The 14,510-nt window shown below is 38.8% G+C and overlaps 1 protein-coding gene across 1 annotated transcript; it reads left to right on the top strand.

Moving 5' to 3' along the window:
- Positions 1 to 536: 536 nt before the first annotated feature.
- Positions 537 to 14,040, top strand: LOC133864911 (organic cation/carnitine transporter 7-like). Its single transcript, XM_062301352.1, has 6 exons — positions 537 to 885; positions 9,036 to 9,304; positions 10,946 to 11,183; positions 11,862 to 12,390; positions 12,508 to 12,710; positions 13,708 to 14,040. The coding sequence occupies exons 2-6, from the start codon at positions 9,036 to 9,038 to the stop codon at positions 13,954 to 13,956; spliced, it is 1,488 nt and encodes a 495-aa protein (XP_062157336.1). The 5' UTR covers positions 537 to 885; the 3' UTR covers positions 13,957 to 14,040.
- Positions 14,041 to 14,510: the final 470 nt, after the last annotated feature.

Below are 14,510 nucleotides of genomic sequence, written 5' to 3'. Positions count from 1 at the left end.
CAAAGTTATATGACGAGATGATATCCTTTTGTTCCTTAGAATATTTTCTTGTGGTAACAATTAAAGTAACTCGTGATTAGCAACTAAGTACTACATTTAAAATATGAGTCACTTGATTTAGATTTAGAAATCCTCCTTTAGTGTGAACTTATACATAGTTTACAAATTTTGGGGACGAAATTTCATTAAGGGAGTAGGAATGTAATGCCCTAGTAAACCTTGGAATTTAGTGTCTTAAATTAGAATTTAAGACTAAAAAAATAACTCAAATATTTACGGATATTTAAAAAAATAAATGTTCGTTAGTCTTATTATTTTATAAACTCTAATTTAATAAAAAGTAAATTATTATTAGGCGCTAACAATATTACTTAATAATTAATAAATATATCTAAGTATCTGATCAATTAGATGGGATATATAAAAATATTTATTAAAATAATATTATTGATATATAATATTATTGTGTAAGTAGTTATTGTACTCTTTCTTTTTTTTATTCTTTTTTTTTTCTTCCCTCCTTATAACCTTATTTCTTCTTCTTTTCCTTCTTCTCTTTCTTTTCCTCTTCCCCGACTTTCCTTTCCCCTTCCTTGTTCTTCCTGTTCTTCTCCCAGAAGGGAACAGAGAAGCCGACTGAGGGAGAGAGAGACCGTGGGAGAGCCAGAGAGGGAGAGCCCAGACTGAGAGAGAGAGAGAGAACGGGAGGATCTCACCCGATCGTGGAGGACCCGTGACCCAGAAGAGCCGATTGACGGTGGGTCATCGCCGTGAACCAAGCCGGGGTGATTTCCGGCGAACCAGGTGCGAAGTCCGGCCGATTTCCGGCGATTTCAGTGGGTTTTACACGGTGGATTTCTCTGTGTTGGAACAGAGAATCCCAAGGTAATTTCTTGTGATTTGGCTTAATTAAATCGGTTTATTATTGTTGATTTGATTTGGGTTCTGGTTGGACTGATTAACTGGGTATTTTGGTGTTATTAGTTTCGGTTGGTTGGTTGTGGTCGGTTGCTGGTGCTGGGTGTTTTCCTTGATGTGTTTCGTGTACTGTGTTTTGGATGAGTTCCATGTTCCAGTTGTGGTTGCTATGTTGGGGTGCTGACCGATTGTAGCTGGGTAGTGATTTGAGTGTTGTGTGTTTGGGTTTCTTGTGTTCTTCCTTGACCCATTTTGAGTGTATTTGATTATATGTTGTATTGGGTATTTTTCCTGTTTTGACCGTGTATTGCTGTGATGGTGATGATGGATTGTACCCTGTTTTGATATGGGATTTCTGTGTGGTGTTGGGGTTGTGTTTTTGCAACCACAGGTTCTTAGTTGAAGGTTTGGCCGATTGGACTGAGATGTGGCCGAGAGGTTACTGATTTGGGTTGAGTTTTTGGTGTTAGGCTTGTTGTATGGGTTCGGTTGGGTGGAGCCGTGTGTGTGTGTTTTGGAGTGTGTTCAATTATTCTTTTGATGGCCGGTTATTGTGAAGAGTTGTGTGCGTATTTAGGCTGTGTTTTGAAGTCTTTGTGGGTTATCAGTAGCTATAAGGATGATTGGTCTTTTGTTCCCTGTTGTGTGTTGACCGAATAAGGTATTGTGTAATATTTTTGGTTAAAAGGAGGGTATTTTGGATATTTTGGTTATTTGCCGTGTGATGTTTTTGGGGGTTTGCATAAAAGAGGTATATTATAATTAATGATGGCTTTATGGTTTAAATTGAGGGCCTGTAAGTATTGGTTGTTTTTAAGGGGCAGAACGGGTATTAAGTTCTAAATCCTTTAAATATTTATAGTCCTGGTTGAATATGCGCAAATTGATTATGAGATTCGAATGTCTTGTTTTGCTATAATCTTTTGACACTAATTTGGTTGGAATAAATCGAATTAAATTAGAGTTCCTATGGTTTTATCTAAGAGAATTTGTTAAATATAAATTAATACATGATTTTATAATCTTAGTTTAGATTTGCGCATGTGACATTTGCATATTTTTCTGTTTTAACTAAACTGGTTAATAACAAAGCTGGTATGCAGCGAGGGAGTGATGGCTGTCAGTAGGGCCTTAGGCTCCCGTGACAGATAATAAATAAGCGACCGAAACCTTAGGCTTTCGGTTAGCTGGGACCTTAGGCTTTCAGCAACAGTTAAATAAGCTTTAAGTAAGGGAACCTTAGGCTCCCAAAACACGTTAATTCGGACCGTAGGTTCCATTACGGGAGAAGTGAAAGAAGATGATAATTAAGACTATGCATTTAAAGTTGTCACTATAGCATTGCTTTATAGATGTATATATATTTAATCTATGGTCATGACTAGCTACCATGGGCCATAAATTGCATATACATATAGACATAAAGTTATATTGCATTATGCTTTTCTTTTCTAAATAAATTTGTGGGCATCACCTTACTGAGTCAGCTGACTCACACAAATACAGTATGTGATTGTGGAAGCATCCGCAATCACATATTTTCTGGTGCAGGTTCAGAAGACGATGGAAGAGATAATTTGCTAGCAATAAAGAATTAAAGCTAACATTGGTGTAGCTGGTTTTAATTAATTGTATTTATTTGTGTTTAAATTCCTTGTATGTAACATGTTTAGATAATTATTTGTATTTAGTAGATTTGATTGTATATGCTTTTGTGTCCTTGTGACACATATTTTGATGTAATTAGCATTAAGTAATTAAACGATTTTTAATAAATGTTTAGAGGTATTTCAGTTAGTTCTAATGTGTTATTATTCCCGAGTCTTTAAAAGGAAAATATATTCCGCTATCAAATCTAAACTCTGATGATGTCGTAATGTCACGTGGAAATTCGAAATTTTCACTTACGCCTTTTTGGGCATTACACTTCTTTCTTTGATCTTTTCTACTCTATCAAATTGAGACAAGGTAGTGAGGATAAAATATGTTGAATCCCATCCAAAAAGAGGAAGTTTGAAGGAAAGTCCTTTTATCATGCGTTACCCATTCCCGTTGGATGAAGGTTCCTTTGAAAGTGGCGTTATTTGGGTAGACGCCGGTACTTAGGAAGATCTTGACATTAAATAATCTAAGGAAATTATGGGTTTCGATTTTTCGTCTTCTTGGTGTCAAGTGGATCATGTGTAGAAAGGTAATTGAGTTAATGGCAAGTTGGAGAGGTCAGATGGAAAGCCATAACATTTTATAAGTTTGGAGAATGACATCTTTTTATGCTTAATGTGGTGCATTTGAAGAGAGCGGAATGTGAGGAGCTTTGAAGATCGTGAAATTTTGGTGGTAGAACTAAAGAACATTATGCTTAAATCCCTTTATACATGGACAGCGGCGTACACAGTTTGCATTTTTCTTTTTCTTTCTTTCTTTTTTTGAATTTTTGAATTTTTGTTCTTCTTTTTTTGGGTCTCTCTTGTATACTTCTTGTGTACTTGGGTTGCACCTCTGTGCTTTTAATAAGAAGATTGAATTAGTTATCAAAAACAAAATAAAAACCAAAAAAAAAAAAAAAAAAATCCTCAATTTAGGAGCATAACAATAAGAGAATCATTTTTCTATAAATACAAGATTTTGAAGTTAGTAGGCTGAATTGCGAATTTTGCTTCAATTTGACATCTGAATCTGTTCAGTAATATAAGGAGTCATTTTGAAGGGCATTGCTATACGGAACCCCATCAGATTCAGTATAACTATGTGTGGTATACCCATGAATTTACTAAAACTAGGGTATCTATGCTCACAATTTTATTTTATTTTATTTTTAAATCTTTTGCAGTCTGAATCATGCTCAAACCCTCCAAACTGTATTTTATTTGCTTATGTTAAGTTATTTGTTAATATATAAATGATGTAATTGTGGATAAAAAAGGAAGGGACAAAGGTGTATTCGTTTAAAACTTATTGTGAATATGGACTTCTCCTTATATATCTGTCTTGGTATATCTTCATTATAACTACTAAAGGAGAGATATACCTCTGACGTCCAGTGTCCCTGTTTCGGAGAACCAGTTCGTTGCGTCTTCTTCCAGAACCGAGTGGGGATCTCGACCAGAAATCGCCGCAGTGGCTGTGAGGGAAGAAATGGGTCTGGTCGGGATGATGGTCCGATTACGGGAAGCACAGAAGTCGCCGGTGGTTTATGTCCCTCCATCGATATCCATGCACCGGTAAGCCTTGCCTCTCTTCCGGAATTGAGCACTGGGCCAGATATCCCAGCTCCTGGCTCTGAGGCCATAAACGCAGTGGTCAATGTCCCTGGCCCATCTCCCCACATCGTCGGAGGCCCGCTTATTCCCCCTGTAGTCCTTGCCCCAGCAAGTGCATCTCCCCAACCGGATTCTAGTGCTGGGACTGAGCTGTCCGTCTCTGTGTTGGAGGTATTACCCATAGTCCCGATTGTTCCTGCCAAAGTCCCGACGGATTCAGAAGATGTGCTGGTTGTTTGGGCTGGTCGGGGTTCTTCGGACTCTATGGTTTCCTCGGGTATTTCTTCCTCTGTTTCTATGTTGGAGACTGCCCCTTTAACCTCTTACCCCCCTCCGGTTTGGGGCCCAGGAATGGATTGGAGCTAGTTTTGTTCCCGGAGGAAGAGCCGTCTCCTTTGTCTTGCTGTCCTAGTGACAAGGTTAGGGGTTTTTCTGGTAAGAAATCTTCAAAGGACTTTTTGAAGGTGATTCTGGAGTACAGCTATTCGGTGGGGTTTACGTGTGATGGCTATGAAGGTCAGCTTTCAGTCGTGTTTGAAGCTATCCTTGCCGATAATGATAAGAAGGAAACGGGTTCTTGCTCGAAATTGGGCAATAAATTCTCTAGGGAACTAAACAGATTATCATGTTCTATTAATTATGACGCGCGTAGCGGAAGCACCTCTCAGAGTAGGTGCAAAGGGAGTGCGCTTGGAGGTTTTTTATGAAGCCAAAAATTCTTTCGTGGAATGTCAGAGGGTTAAACGAGGGTGGTAAGCGGTTGAAAGTCAGAAACTTAATTAGGCAATGGAAGGCAGATATTATTTGCTTGCAAGAAACTAAATTGGAGTTTATTTCCAACAGTTTAGTGAGAAGCCTTTGGGGATGTCACTTTGTTGATTGGTGCTACTTAGCCTCTTGCGGGGCCTCTGGTGGTATCCTAATCTTGTGGGATAGGAGGATTGTTGAGAAGTTAGATGTGTATGTGGGTGAGTTTGTTGTTGCTTGCTCTTTCAGGAGCGTTGCCGATGACTTTTCTTGGGCCTTCGCTGGGGTTTACGGTCCTAACTTTGACTCTTTTAGAAGCTCTCTCTGGGATGAGCTGGCTGGCCTTTCTTCTTGGTGGGAGTTGCCTTGGTGTATTGGGGGTGATTTCAATGTCACTCGCTTTCCTGCTGAAAGATCTAGGGAAGTTCGTCTTAACGCTGCTATGATGGAGTTCTCAGACTTTATTTTCGAGCAGGGCCTCATGGATTTCCCTCTTGCAGGAGGGACTTTTACGTGGTCCAATAATTAGGAGAATCCCTCTTGGTCTCGTCTTGATAGATTTCTTGTTTCTCCAGACTGGGAGGTCAAGTTTCCAGGTTCTATACAGAAAAGGCTTCCTAGATTGTGTTCTAATCATTTTCCTATTCTTCTTGATTGTGGTGGCATTCATTGGGGTTCCAGACCGTTCAAGTTTGAGAATATGTGGTTAAAGGCTGAAGGGTTTGTGGATAGGGTCCGGCTTTGGTGGGCGTCTTATCGCTTTCAAGGCTCTCCTAGCTTCATCTTCTCTCAAAAGCTTAAGGCTTTAAAGGTTGATCTGAAGAGATGGAACGAACAGGAGTTTGGTAATGTGGAGTTTCGCAAAAAAATGCACATGGAAGAATTATGTACTCTTGATAGGTTGGAGGAACAACATGGTTTATCTCCCGAAGAAAAGGAGAGGAAATGTGTGGTCATCAGAGATCTGGAGAATTCTATTTTACAGGAAGAGATTAGCTGGAGACAAAAGTCTAGGGTTCTTTGGCTTAAAGAGGGTGATAAATGCACTAAATTTTTTCATCAAATAGCCAACTCAAATAGGAGGTCTAACTCCATAGAGTCGCTCTCTGTCAATGGCTTTATTTCTTCCGACCAGCAAGTCATCAAGGATCATGTTGTTCAATTCTATGAGTCTCTTTTTGCATGATCTCTCCCATGGAGGCCTAGGATGGATAACCTTGCTTTCGACACTCTGGATGCAGCTGAGGCCTCTTCCTTAGAACTTCCTTTCGAGGAAATGGAGGTCTTAGAGGTGGTGAAATGCATGAATCGAGACAAGGCACCAGGTCCTGATGGGTTCTCTCTTGCGTTTTTCCAAGACTGCTGGGATATGATCAAGACAGATCTCATGGGGGTATTCTGGGACTTTCACTCTCATAGCAAGTTTGTCAAAAGCATTAATGCCACTTTTATTGCCTTAATTCCGAAGAAGTCTGGGGCTGTGGATCTTAAGGATTTTCGTCCTATCAGTCTTGTAAGTGGTGTTTACAAGATCATTGCAAAAGTCCTTGCAAATAGACTTAAAAAGGTTGTGGAGAGGATTATCTCGTCCCCTCAAAATGCTTTTGTGAAAGGTAGGCAAATTCTTGTTTCAGTTCTTATAGCTAATGAGTGCTTGGATAGTCGCATTAAATCCGGTGAACCAGGGTTACTTTGCAAGCTGGATATTGAGAAGGCCTATGATCATGTCAACTGGGATTTCTTATTATATATGTTGAGAAGATGTGGCTTTGGGGAGAGATGGTGTTCCTGGATAGCGCATTGTATTTCTACGGTGCGGTTCTCTGTTTTGGTGAATGGATCCCCAACTGGTTTTTTCAGCAGCTCTCGTGGCCTTAGACAGGGTGATCCTCTGTCACCTCTCTTGTTTGTTATTGTGATGGAGGCTCTTAGTAAGTTGTTCTCTGCTACTGTCCAAAGGGGCTTCCTATCAGGTTTTTCTGTGGGTTATGGCAGCAGTGAAGTGATTAACATTTCTCATCTATTGTTCGCAGACGATACTTTAGTCTTTTGCGGGGCTAATTCTCATCATCTTCATTATTTACGTTTGTTACTTCTGTCCTTTGAAGCTGTTTCAGGTTTAAAGATTAATTTGGCTAAGTCTGTTATGGTTCCTGTGGGTTATGTGGATAATATGGGCGATTTGGCTTGCATCTTGGGCTATGGAGTTTCCTCTCTTCCTATAAAGTACCTTAGTCTTCCGTTGGGGGCCCTTTTTAAGGCTAAGTCCTGTTGGGATGAGGTAGTAGGTAAGATTGAGAGGCGGTTGGCTAGCTGGAAGCGGTTGTATCTGTCGAAGGGTGGTAGGGTTACTCTTATAAAGAGTATTCTTTTCAATCTTCCTACGTACTTCCTCTCCCTTTTCCCTATTCCCTCCAGTGTCGCTAGTCGTATAGAGAAGTTGCATCGAGATTTCTTGTGGGGTGGCATAGGCGAAGAATTCAAATATCACTTGGTTAGTTGGTCCAAGGTTTGTTCTCCTATCTCTGAAGGTGGTTTGGGCATCCAGAACTTGAGGATTTTCAATAAGGCGCTCTTAGGGAAGTGGTTGTGGCGTTATGCTTATGAGAGAGAGGCTTTGTGGAAATCTATTGTGGATGCAAAGTATGGTTCTACTGGGGCTGGTTGGTGTTCCTTAGACCCCCCTGGGTCTCACGGAGTGGGGATTTGGAAGAACATTAGGAAGGGGTGGAGCTTGTTTTGTAGCTATACCAGACTTATCTTGGGAAATGGGTCCAAGATCCTTTTTTGGGATGATGTGTGGTGTGGGGAGATGTCTCTCAAGGAAGCTTTTCCAGTTTTGTATGACATAGCTTGTGTCAAGGATGCTCAAGTGGCAGACCACTTGGTAGTGGTTAGCGGGTCCTATCAGTGGGACGTCAGATTTTTTCGAGCGGTCCACGATTGGGAGGTGGATGTCATGGCTTCCTTCTTCTCTTTACTGTACTCCTCCAGAGTTGTTCATGATGGGGGAGACCGGCTCTGGTGGTCTCTTTCTCACAAAGGGTCTTTTGATGTTAGTTTTTTCTATAAAGCTCTTGCTTGCAAAGATACTATCTTTTTCCCTGGAGAAGCATTTGGCGGACCAAGGCTCCTTTGAAAGTAGCCTTCTTCGCTTGGACGGCAGCGCTAGGGAAAATCCTTACCTTGGACAATCTCAGAAAGAAGCGTGTCATTGTGATTGATAGATGTTGCATGTGCAAAATGAACGGGGAGACTGTGGATCACCTTCTTCTTCATTGCGAGGTTGCACGCGCTCTTTGGTATGCCATCCTTAGTCGCTTCAGTCTGTCTTGGGTGATGCCTCTTCGGGTGATAGACTTATTCGCCTGCTGGTGGACGCTCTCGGAGTGAGGTCGTGTGGAAAATGGTTCATTGTTGCCTTATGTGGTGCTTGTGGAGGGAACGCAATGATAGACAGTTTGAGGACAAAGAAAGAACCATAGAGGAGCTCATTTCCTTTTTTCTTCATTCTTTGTACTCTTGGACGGCTACGTATCTCGCACCTCTAGTGATTAGCTATAACGATTTCCTTGTATTGTTTTCTTCTTCTTCTTAATTGCCTTTCTTGTATACCCCATGTGAACTTGATTGCGCTTTGCGTTTTTTAATAAAACCTCTCTTACTTATCAAAAAAAACTACTAAAGGAGAGCAGCCCAAAACATAAACTTCTCTCATCGGAAGTTACTTTGGGAGCATACAGTTGGAGGGAATAACACCTGTTCATAGATTTTGTCCAAGTTTCAAGCAATCACAAATATCTCATATTCATTGAATAGGAGCGACTTCTCCTTCCTGTCAGGATATTGATCTTCTTTCTTTTTAATTTATCAAGTAACTATCATCCACACTGTCTTGATATCATTTTTTTAGAATTGTAGTTGTGGCTGCAACTGTATTATGATGTCTGGTTAATCTGATGGCCAAAAATAGATAACAAATAATATGCTCTATACATTTTGGTAGCACTCCATGTGGCAAATAATCCTCCATTACACACTACTAAGCAATCTTCCATGTGCATCTATTGTATTTAAGTTAAATCATATGTTTTTTCTCCATACTTGTAGATGGGAGATGAAGTCCAGAGTTACACTGTTGATGAAGCTCTTGTAGCCCTGGGGTTTGGAAATTTCCAGATTTTGGTGCTGGCTTATGCTGGCATGGGCTGGGTTTCAGAAGCAATGGAAATGATGCTACTCTCTTTTGTAGGACCAGCAGTTCAGTCTGCATGGGGTCTTTCTTCTAATGAAGAGAGCCTAATAACTAGCATGGTGTTTGCGGGCATGCTAGTTGGAGCATATTCATGGGGCATAGTTTCTGATACGCATGGAAGGAGGTTCTTTCATTTTCGTATTATTTGTATTTAATCGCTGCATTATTTGAACCCTCTTCATTTTATGGAACCTGTTTAATATATCATTTACTTCACAAGCACCGTTAGTCCTTCTAAGTCAAAATGTAATACTTCAAAATGATTTTTTTTTTTTTTTTGGGTCTGGGCTTCTGATTTTAGTTAGAATGCACGTGAAGATCTTGCTTGGATACTCTCTACCAATTATAGACTAATTACTGAAGTATGCAAGTCTAGATTCATCATAACCTTCACCGTCTCTCTCATTTTTTTCCTTTTCCATTAGATTGCGGGTTGTACATTAGGTTTTGTTGCTATAGAAGGAAAAAAGAAAAAGGTGGAGTGGGGGGTGGGGAGGGGAGAGTGCTGCTCTCTTTTCTGAACATGACTTTCCAGTATCTTTTAAAATTGTTGTACTTGTACTAAAATTTGTTCTTTAGCTTCTTCTTTTGCCCTCATGACTCGTATAACATAATTCCTTTTATAGCTTTTTAATAGATTTGTCATTTTGATCAAGAAAGACATACTTTGAAGGGGACAGCTATGTTAGCAAGTAAGGTCTCTTGATCATCATACTGGAGACATGGGATCCAAAACTAATTTCACTGGCCGTGGGGATTTGAGGGATAGGGAGCAGAGACTAAAATCCTGCTGTATAAAAGGAAGGGGACAGCTATGTTAGCAAGTAAGTAAGGTCTCTTGATCATCATACTGGAGACATGGGATCCAAAACTATTTTCACTGGCTGTGGGGATTTGAGGGATAGGGAGCAGAGACTAAAAGCCTGCTGTATAAAGCACCTATAACTATCTCAAACTCCAATACTATCCTACTATGACCTTCAAATGTATTGAATCAAAACTCCAATACCTTGCTACTATAATCTTCCCGACCATGATTTATTGGTTATAGTTACCTAAAGTCTCGAGTAGAATTTGCACTTTTAGATGGACGTTATTGAGATATATTCTTCTTAATTTTACAAGTTGCCTACATATTTGTTTTAGTTAAAACACTTCCCTGATTTTCTGTTTTTAACTTTTATCTATTTCAATATAAAATAATGGCAACACATACTTTCAACAAAGTATCACACTTTTCAGTTAGCTGGAAGCTTGTACGTTATTGCTAGGAATAGCAGTTATTTTTTATTTGAGGTAACTAATCATTGCTAAGATTACTGATGAGCTACTGATATGTGAAATTAATAGTAATAAAATATTTATATCTACAGAAATTATTGGTACTCACCACTGCTTTACCTTAAATATCAATAGGAAAGAATGCTTTACCATGTTTTCTTTGGAAGTATGCAAGTTACAATTAGGAAAAATATGTGCTTATCAATATCAATTAGGAAAAAAGTATGCAAGCATGCTTTTCTAGTTCTTTTCTCTCCTATTTCAAGTGCCTGCTTATCCGTCCTGCTTTCAGCTTTTGCTTTCCAGATTTCCTGAATTCCCCACTTGTTTCAGTAACTTTGGCTTTGCAACTCTTGATAATAAATCACATTTGATTCATTGTTTTCTTGTTTCCATAACTTTTTTTTATATTGAGTGCACTTTTTAACTCTCTTAACAATTCTGCTTCCTATTTTGTTTTGCTTGATCCCTTCTATTCCTTCAGGAAAGGATTCATCATTACAGCAACAGTTACTGCAGCAGCGGGCTTTCTGAGTGCTTTTGCTCCTAATTATATATCATTGATTATTCTTCGTTGTTTGGTGGGTATTGGTCTTGGAGGTGGCCCTGTACTCTCATCCTGGTTTCTAGAGTTCATTCCTGCTCCTAGTAGAGGCACTTGGATGGTTGTTTTTTCAGCATTTTGGACGCTCGGAACGATTCTTGAGGCTTCGCTTGCATGGGTATGCTTTTCACTACCTTCTCATTTTTGTTCTTGTACTACTGTTTCGTACTAGATTTTGGTATCTTAAAACTTTCAATTTATTCTCAATTTTCTATATGTAGATTCAAGAAGTTAAAGTCAATTTTTGTCCTCTTGATAAATTTTTTATGTTGTTTTGGAAGGGACTTTGAAGAGATTTTTAGGACCTCATGTAGAGGGACTTGTTGGCAAGTTTTACCTTTCAACTCCCTTCCACTATTATTATCTTTATTTTTTTTTGGACATCAATTATTCTTAATGAAATTTATTCTTGCTGTCTTACACTGTTGTGGTTAATCTTCTATGTTCTGCACCAATCTTATGTGATGATCCTAGCTATTTTCAAATTAAGTTTGGCCATTGGGTATGTGGGGCTATAACACACTGGTATTTGATCATCATTGTCATCATAACTTGGGAAATCCTGGGGTAGTGAGCAGTGTTGTGGCCATAATGTGGGAAGCTATTCCCCATGTATTATCTTATGGAGTGCTTTCAATGAATTCAGCTATATTGCACTTGAAGAATTTTTTAGAAGAAAGCCTTGTTGTTGAGTAACTTACTCGGGTTCAGATAATTAGATTTTTTCCTAGTTTGGGATTGTGAGTGAAAAGAAGCATCGACAGGTACCTTCATCTCTATGCTGTGTTATTTGCAGTTTGTCATGCCAAGACTGGGTTGGAGGTGGCTACTTGCATTGTCTTCTCTCCCGTCAGCACTCCTCCTTTTTTTCTACAGGGTAACACCTGAATCACCTAGGTATTTATGCTTAAAAGGTAGAACGAGTGATGCAATTAGTGTTTTGGAGAAAATTGCCAGAATGAATGGAACGAAACTCCCTTCTGGCATTCTTGTTTCTGATTACCAAATTAAGCTACGAGAAAAGAGTATCCCATCAGAAGATACACTTTTGCTTTCACCGAGAAGAACTGAAAATGCAACCCCTAAACAAATAGATTCTAATATAGCGGGCATCTCATCACTGTTGGTGCTTCTTTCACCCAAATTAGTTAGGTCTACGTTGCTCTTGTGGGTAGTATTCTTTGGGAATGCTTTTTCTTATTATGGCCTTGTGTTGCTGACATCTGAGTTGAACAATGGACGTACTAAATGCATGCAGACAAAATTGCAGTCACAGAAGTCCCAGGATGTGAACTACAGAGATGTTTTCATAGCGAGTTTTGCAGGTAACCTGGTCTTCTTATATCAATATCATCTTTCTTGGTTATGAAAAGAGAAAGAAAATAAAAAACATTTCATACTGAAAGATTGCCAAGTGACATTTAACTTTGATTTGCATGAAGAGTTACCTGGGCTCCTCATATCAGCTGCTATAGTAGATAAACTGGGTCGTAAGCTGTCAATGTCAGCTATGTTCTTCCTGTGTTGCATTTTTCTACTTCCATTGGTATTCCGTCTGCCTGAGGGTTTAACAACAGGCCTTCTGTTTGGTGCTCGCATTTGCATAACGGCAACATTCACAATTGTATATATATACGCTCCAGAGGTAAATCATAGAATTAGTTTATCATCTTAAGAGTCAATAAATATCATAATGTCCTAATCAGTACCTCTGAGCCCATGCTTCATTAAGTTTTGTCTTGTATGTTATTGCTTGGATCATACATTTCTCTGACATTTAAGCTGTGTTGAAATATCTCTGAATATTTGAAGCCTTTTTTGCTCAATATGTGTGTGAGTCCCCATTGCTGCAATGGTTACAAATCTCTATTTAGGACAGTTTATGAAACCCTAAAACTGGTTCTTGAGGATTAAAACTGATGCATCTACCTTTAATAAAATCCTACCTAGAACACATAGAATTGTATGACATAGACCCTGACGCATGTAGGCAAGGTGTGGCTCACTTTGGAAGCTTTGCTAACTGCTGCTTAAGAAATTACACAAAAATTACTTTTAAGATTTATGTTGACATGGATTTGTAAATTACCCGAATATTGCTTATTTCCACTGATAATATAATCATTTCTTTTCTCTTTTTATGTTGGTCTATTTTACACACCTAGACTGGTGATTTTATGGTAGACTGGTAGTAGTTACCCTACTGTTGGAAGACCCACCTTGAGAGTCAAAGCTGAAATTCATTTACAGTCTTCAAGACATTTTTAGTTGTCAAAATGTTGATTGATATCTGGAGAAACCTGCTATTAATGGAGGTAGCCTTACAACACTTGCATGTTCTCATAAAATTATAAAATTACCCTTTTCTATTTACTTCTGTTTGTGGAATTCTGATGGTTGCAACTGAACTCAACTTTTTATTTGGATTCAATATCAGATGCTCCAAGGACTACACAAGTTCTTACTTTCATTTGTCTAAAGTAAATGTTGTAGCCTATGCAAGAGACATCATACATATGAAGATATGTCAAATTCTTTGAATATTTTCTGGTCTTTGTTAGTGTAGTGTTCTTGCTTATCCATGAAAGAATTCCAATTAAGGGCAAGAATTTAATCTGTATATGATGTTACTTGAACTGTAGATGTACCCAACCTCGGTCCGAACAACAGGTGTCGGAGTTGCTAGCTCGATGGGAAGAATTGGTGGAATGATATGTCCTCTTGTGGCAGTGGGTTTAGTACAGGGGTGTCATGAAACAGCATCCATTGTTCTTTTTGAGATTGTAATTTTCCTTTCAGGGATCTGTGTAGTGCTCTTTCCGTTTGAAACCAAGGGCCGTGAATTGAGTGATAGTGTATCCAGTGCAAAACATACTAATGAATCAGTATGAATTGACCACAGTGAATGAGGCTCTCCCCCTCCCTTATACAATGTTTATTCAAATAAGATGATAGACAAAAAGAATTAGCTTTAACCTTCACTTGATTACTAAGTGCTTAGGTTCTAATTAGCTATTCAAGGGTTATGCTGAGATAGGCTAGAGGTTGTAGATTTTATTTAATTAGGATTGGTGGTTATTTTAAGATTAGTTTCATCAATTAGGATTAAGATTAGTTTTAGTATCATTAGTTTGGGGACTATCTACCTTATCTGTTTGTAAGCCTATTTAAAGACTGTATTAATGTTAATAAGAATCATCCAAAAGAATTCATCATTCAAAGAAGTTGATTACCATGTGACCCAAAGATGGACGTAGGGGAGACCAAAAAATTTGAGTTTGGCCCTTGGACCCTTGGGAAGTAGTTCATGTTTGGTCTCTCGTCTTAATATATTTTTCATTTATGCTTTTGTCCCGTCAGTAAGAATCTCTGATTCCGTCTATGATCTAACCCTTGGAGTAGTTAATTTGATAATAGTGAAGAAAAAGTCTTCTCTCATGTGAGG

The sequence above is a fragment of the Alnus glutinosa genome, chromosome 3 (genome assembly GCF_958979055.1).
Source record: "Alnus glutinosa chromosome 3, dhAlnGlut1.1, whole genome shotgun sequence".
NCBI classification, from domain to species: Eukaryota; Viridiplantae; Streptophyta; class Magnoliopsida; order Fagales; family Betulaceae; genus Alnus; species Alnus glutinosa.
Note: the sequence above shows the minus strand (reverse complement) of the source record. Positions and strands in the feature narration are given on the sequence as shown.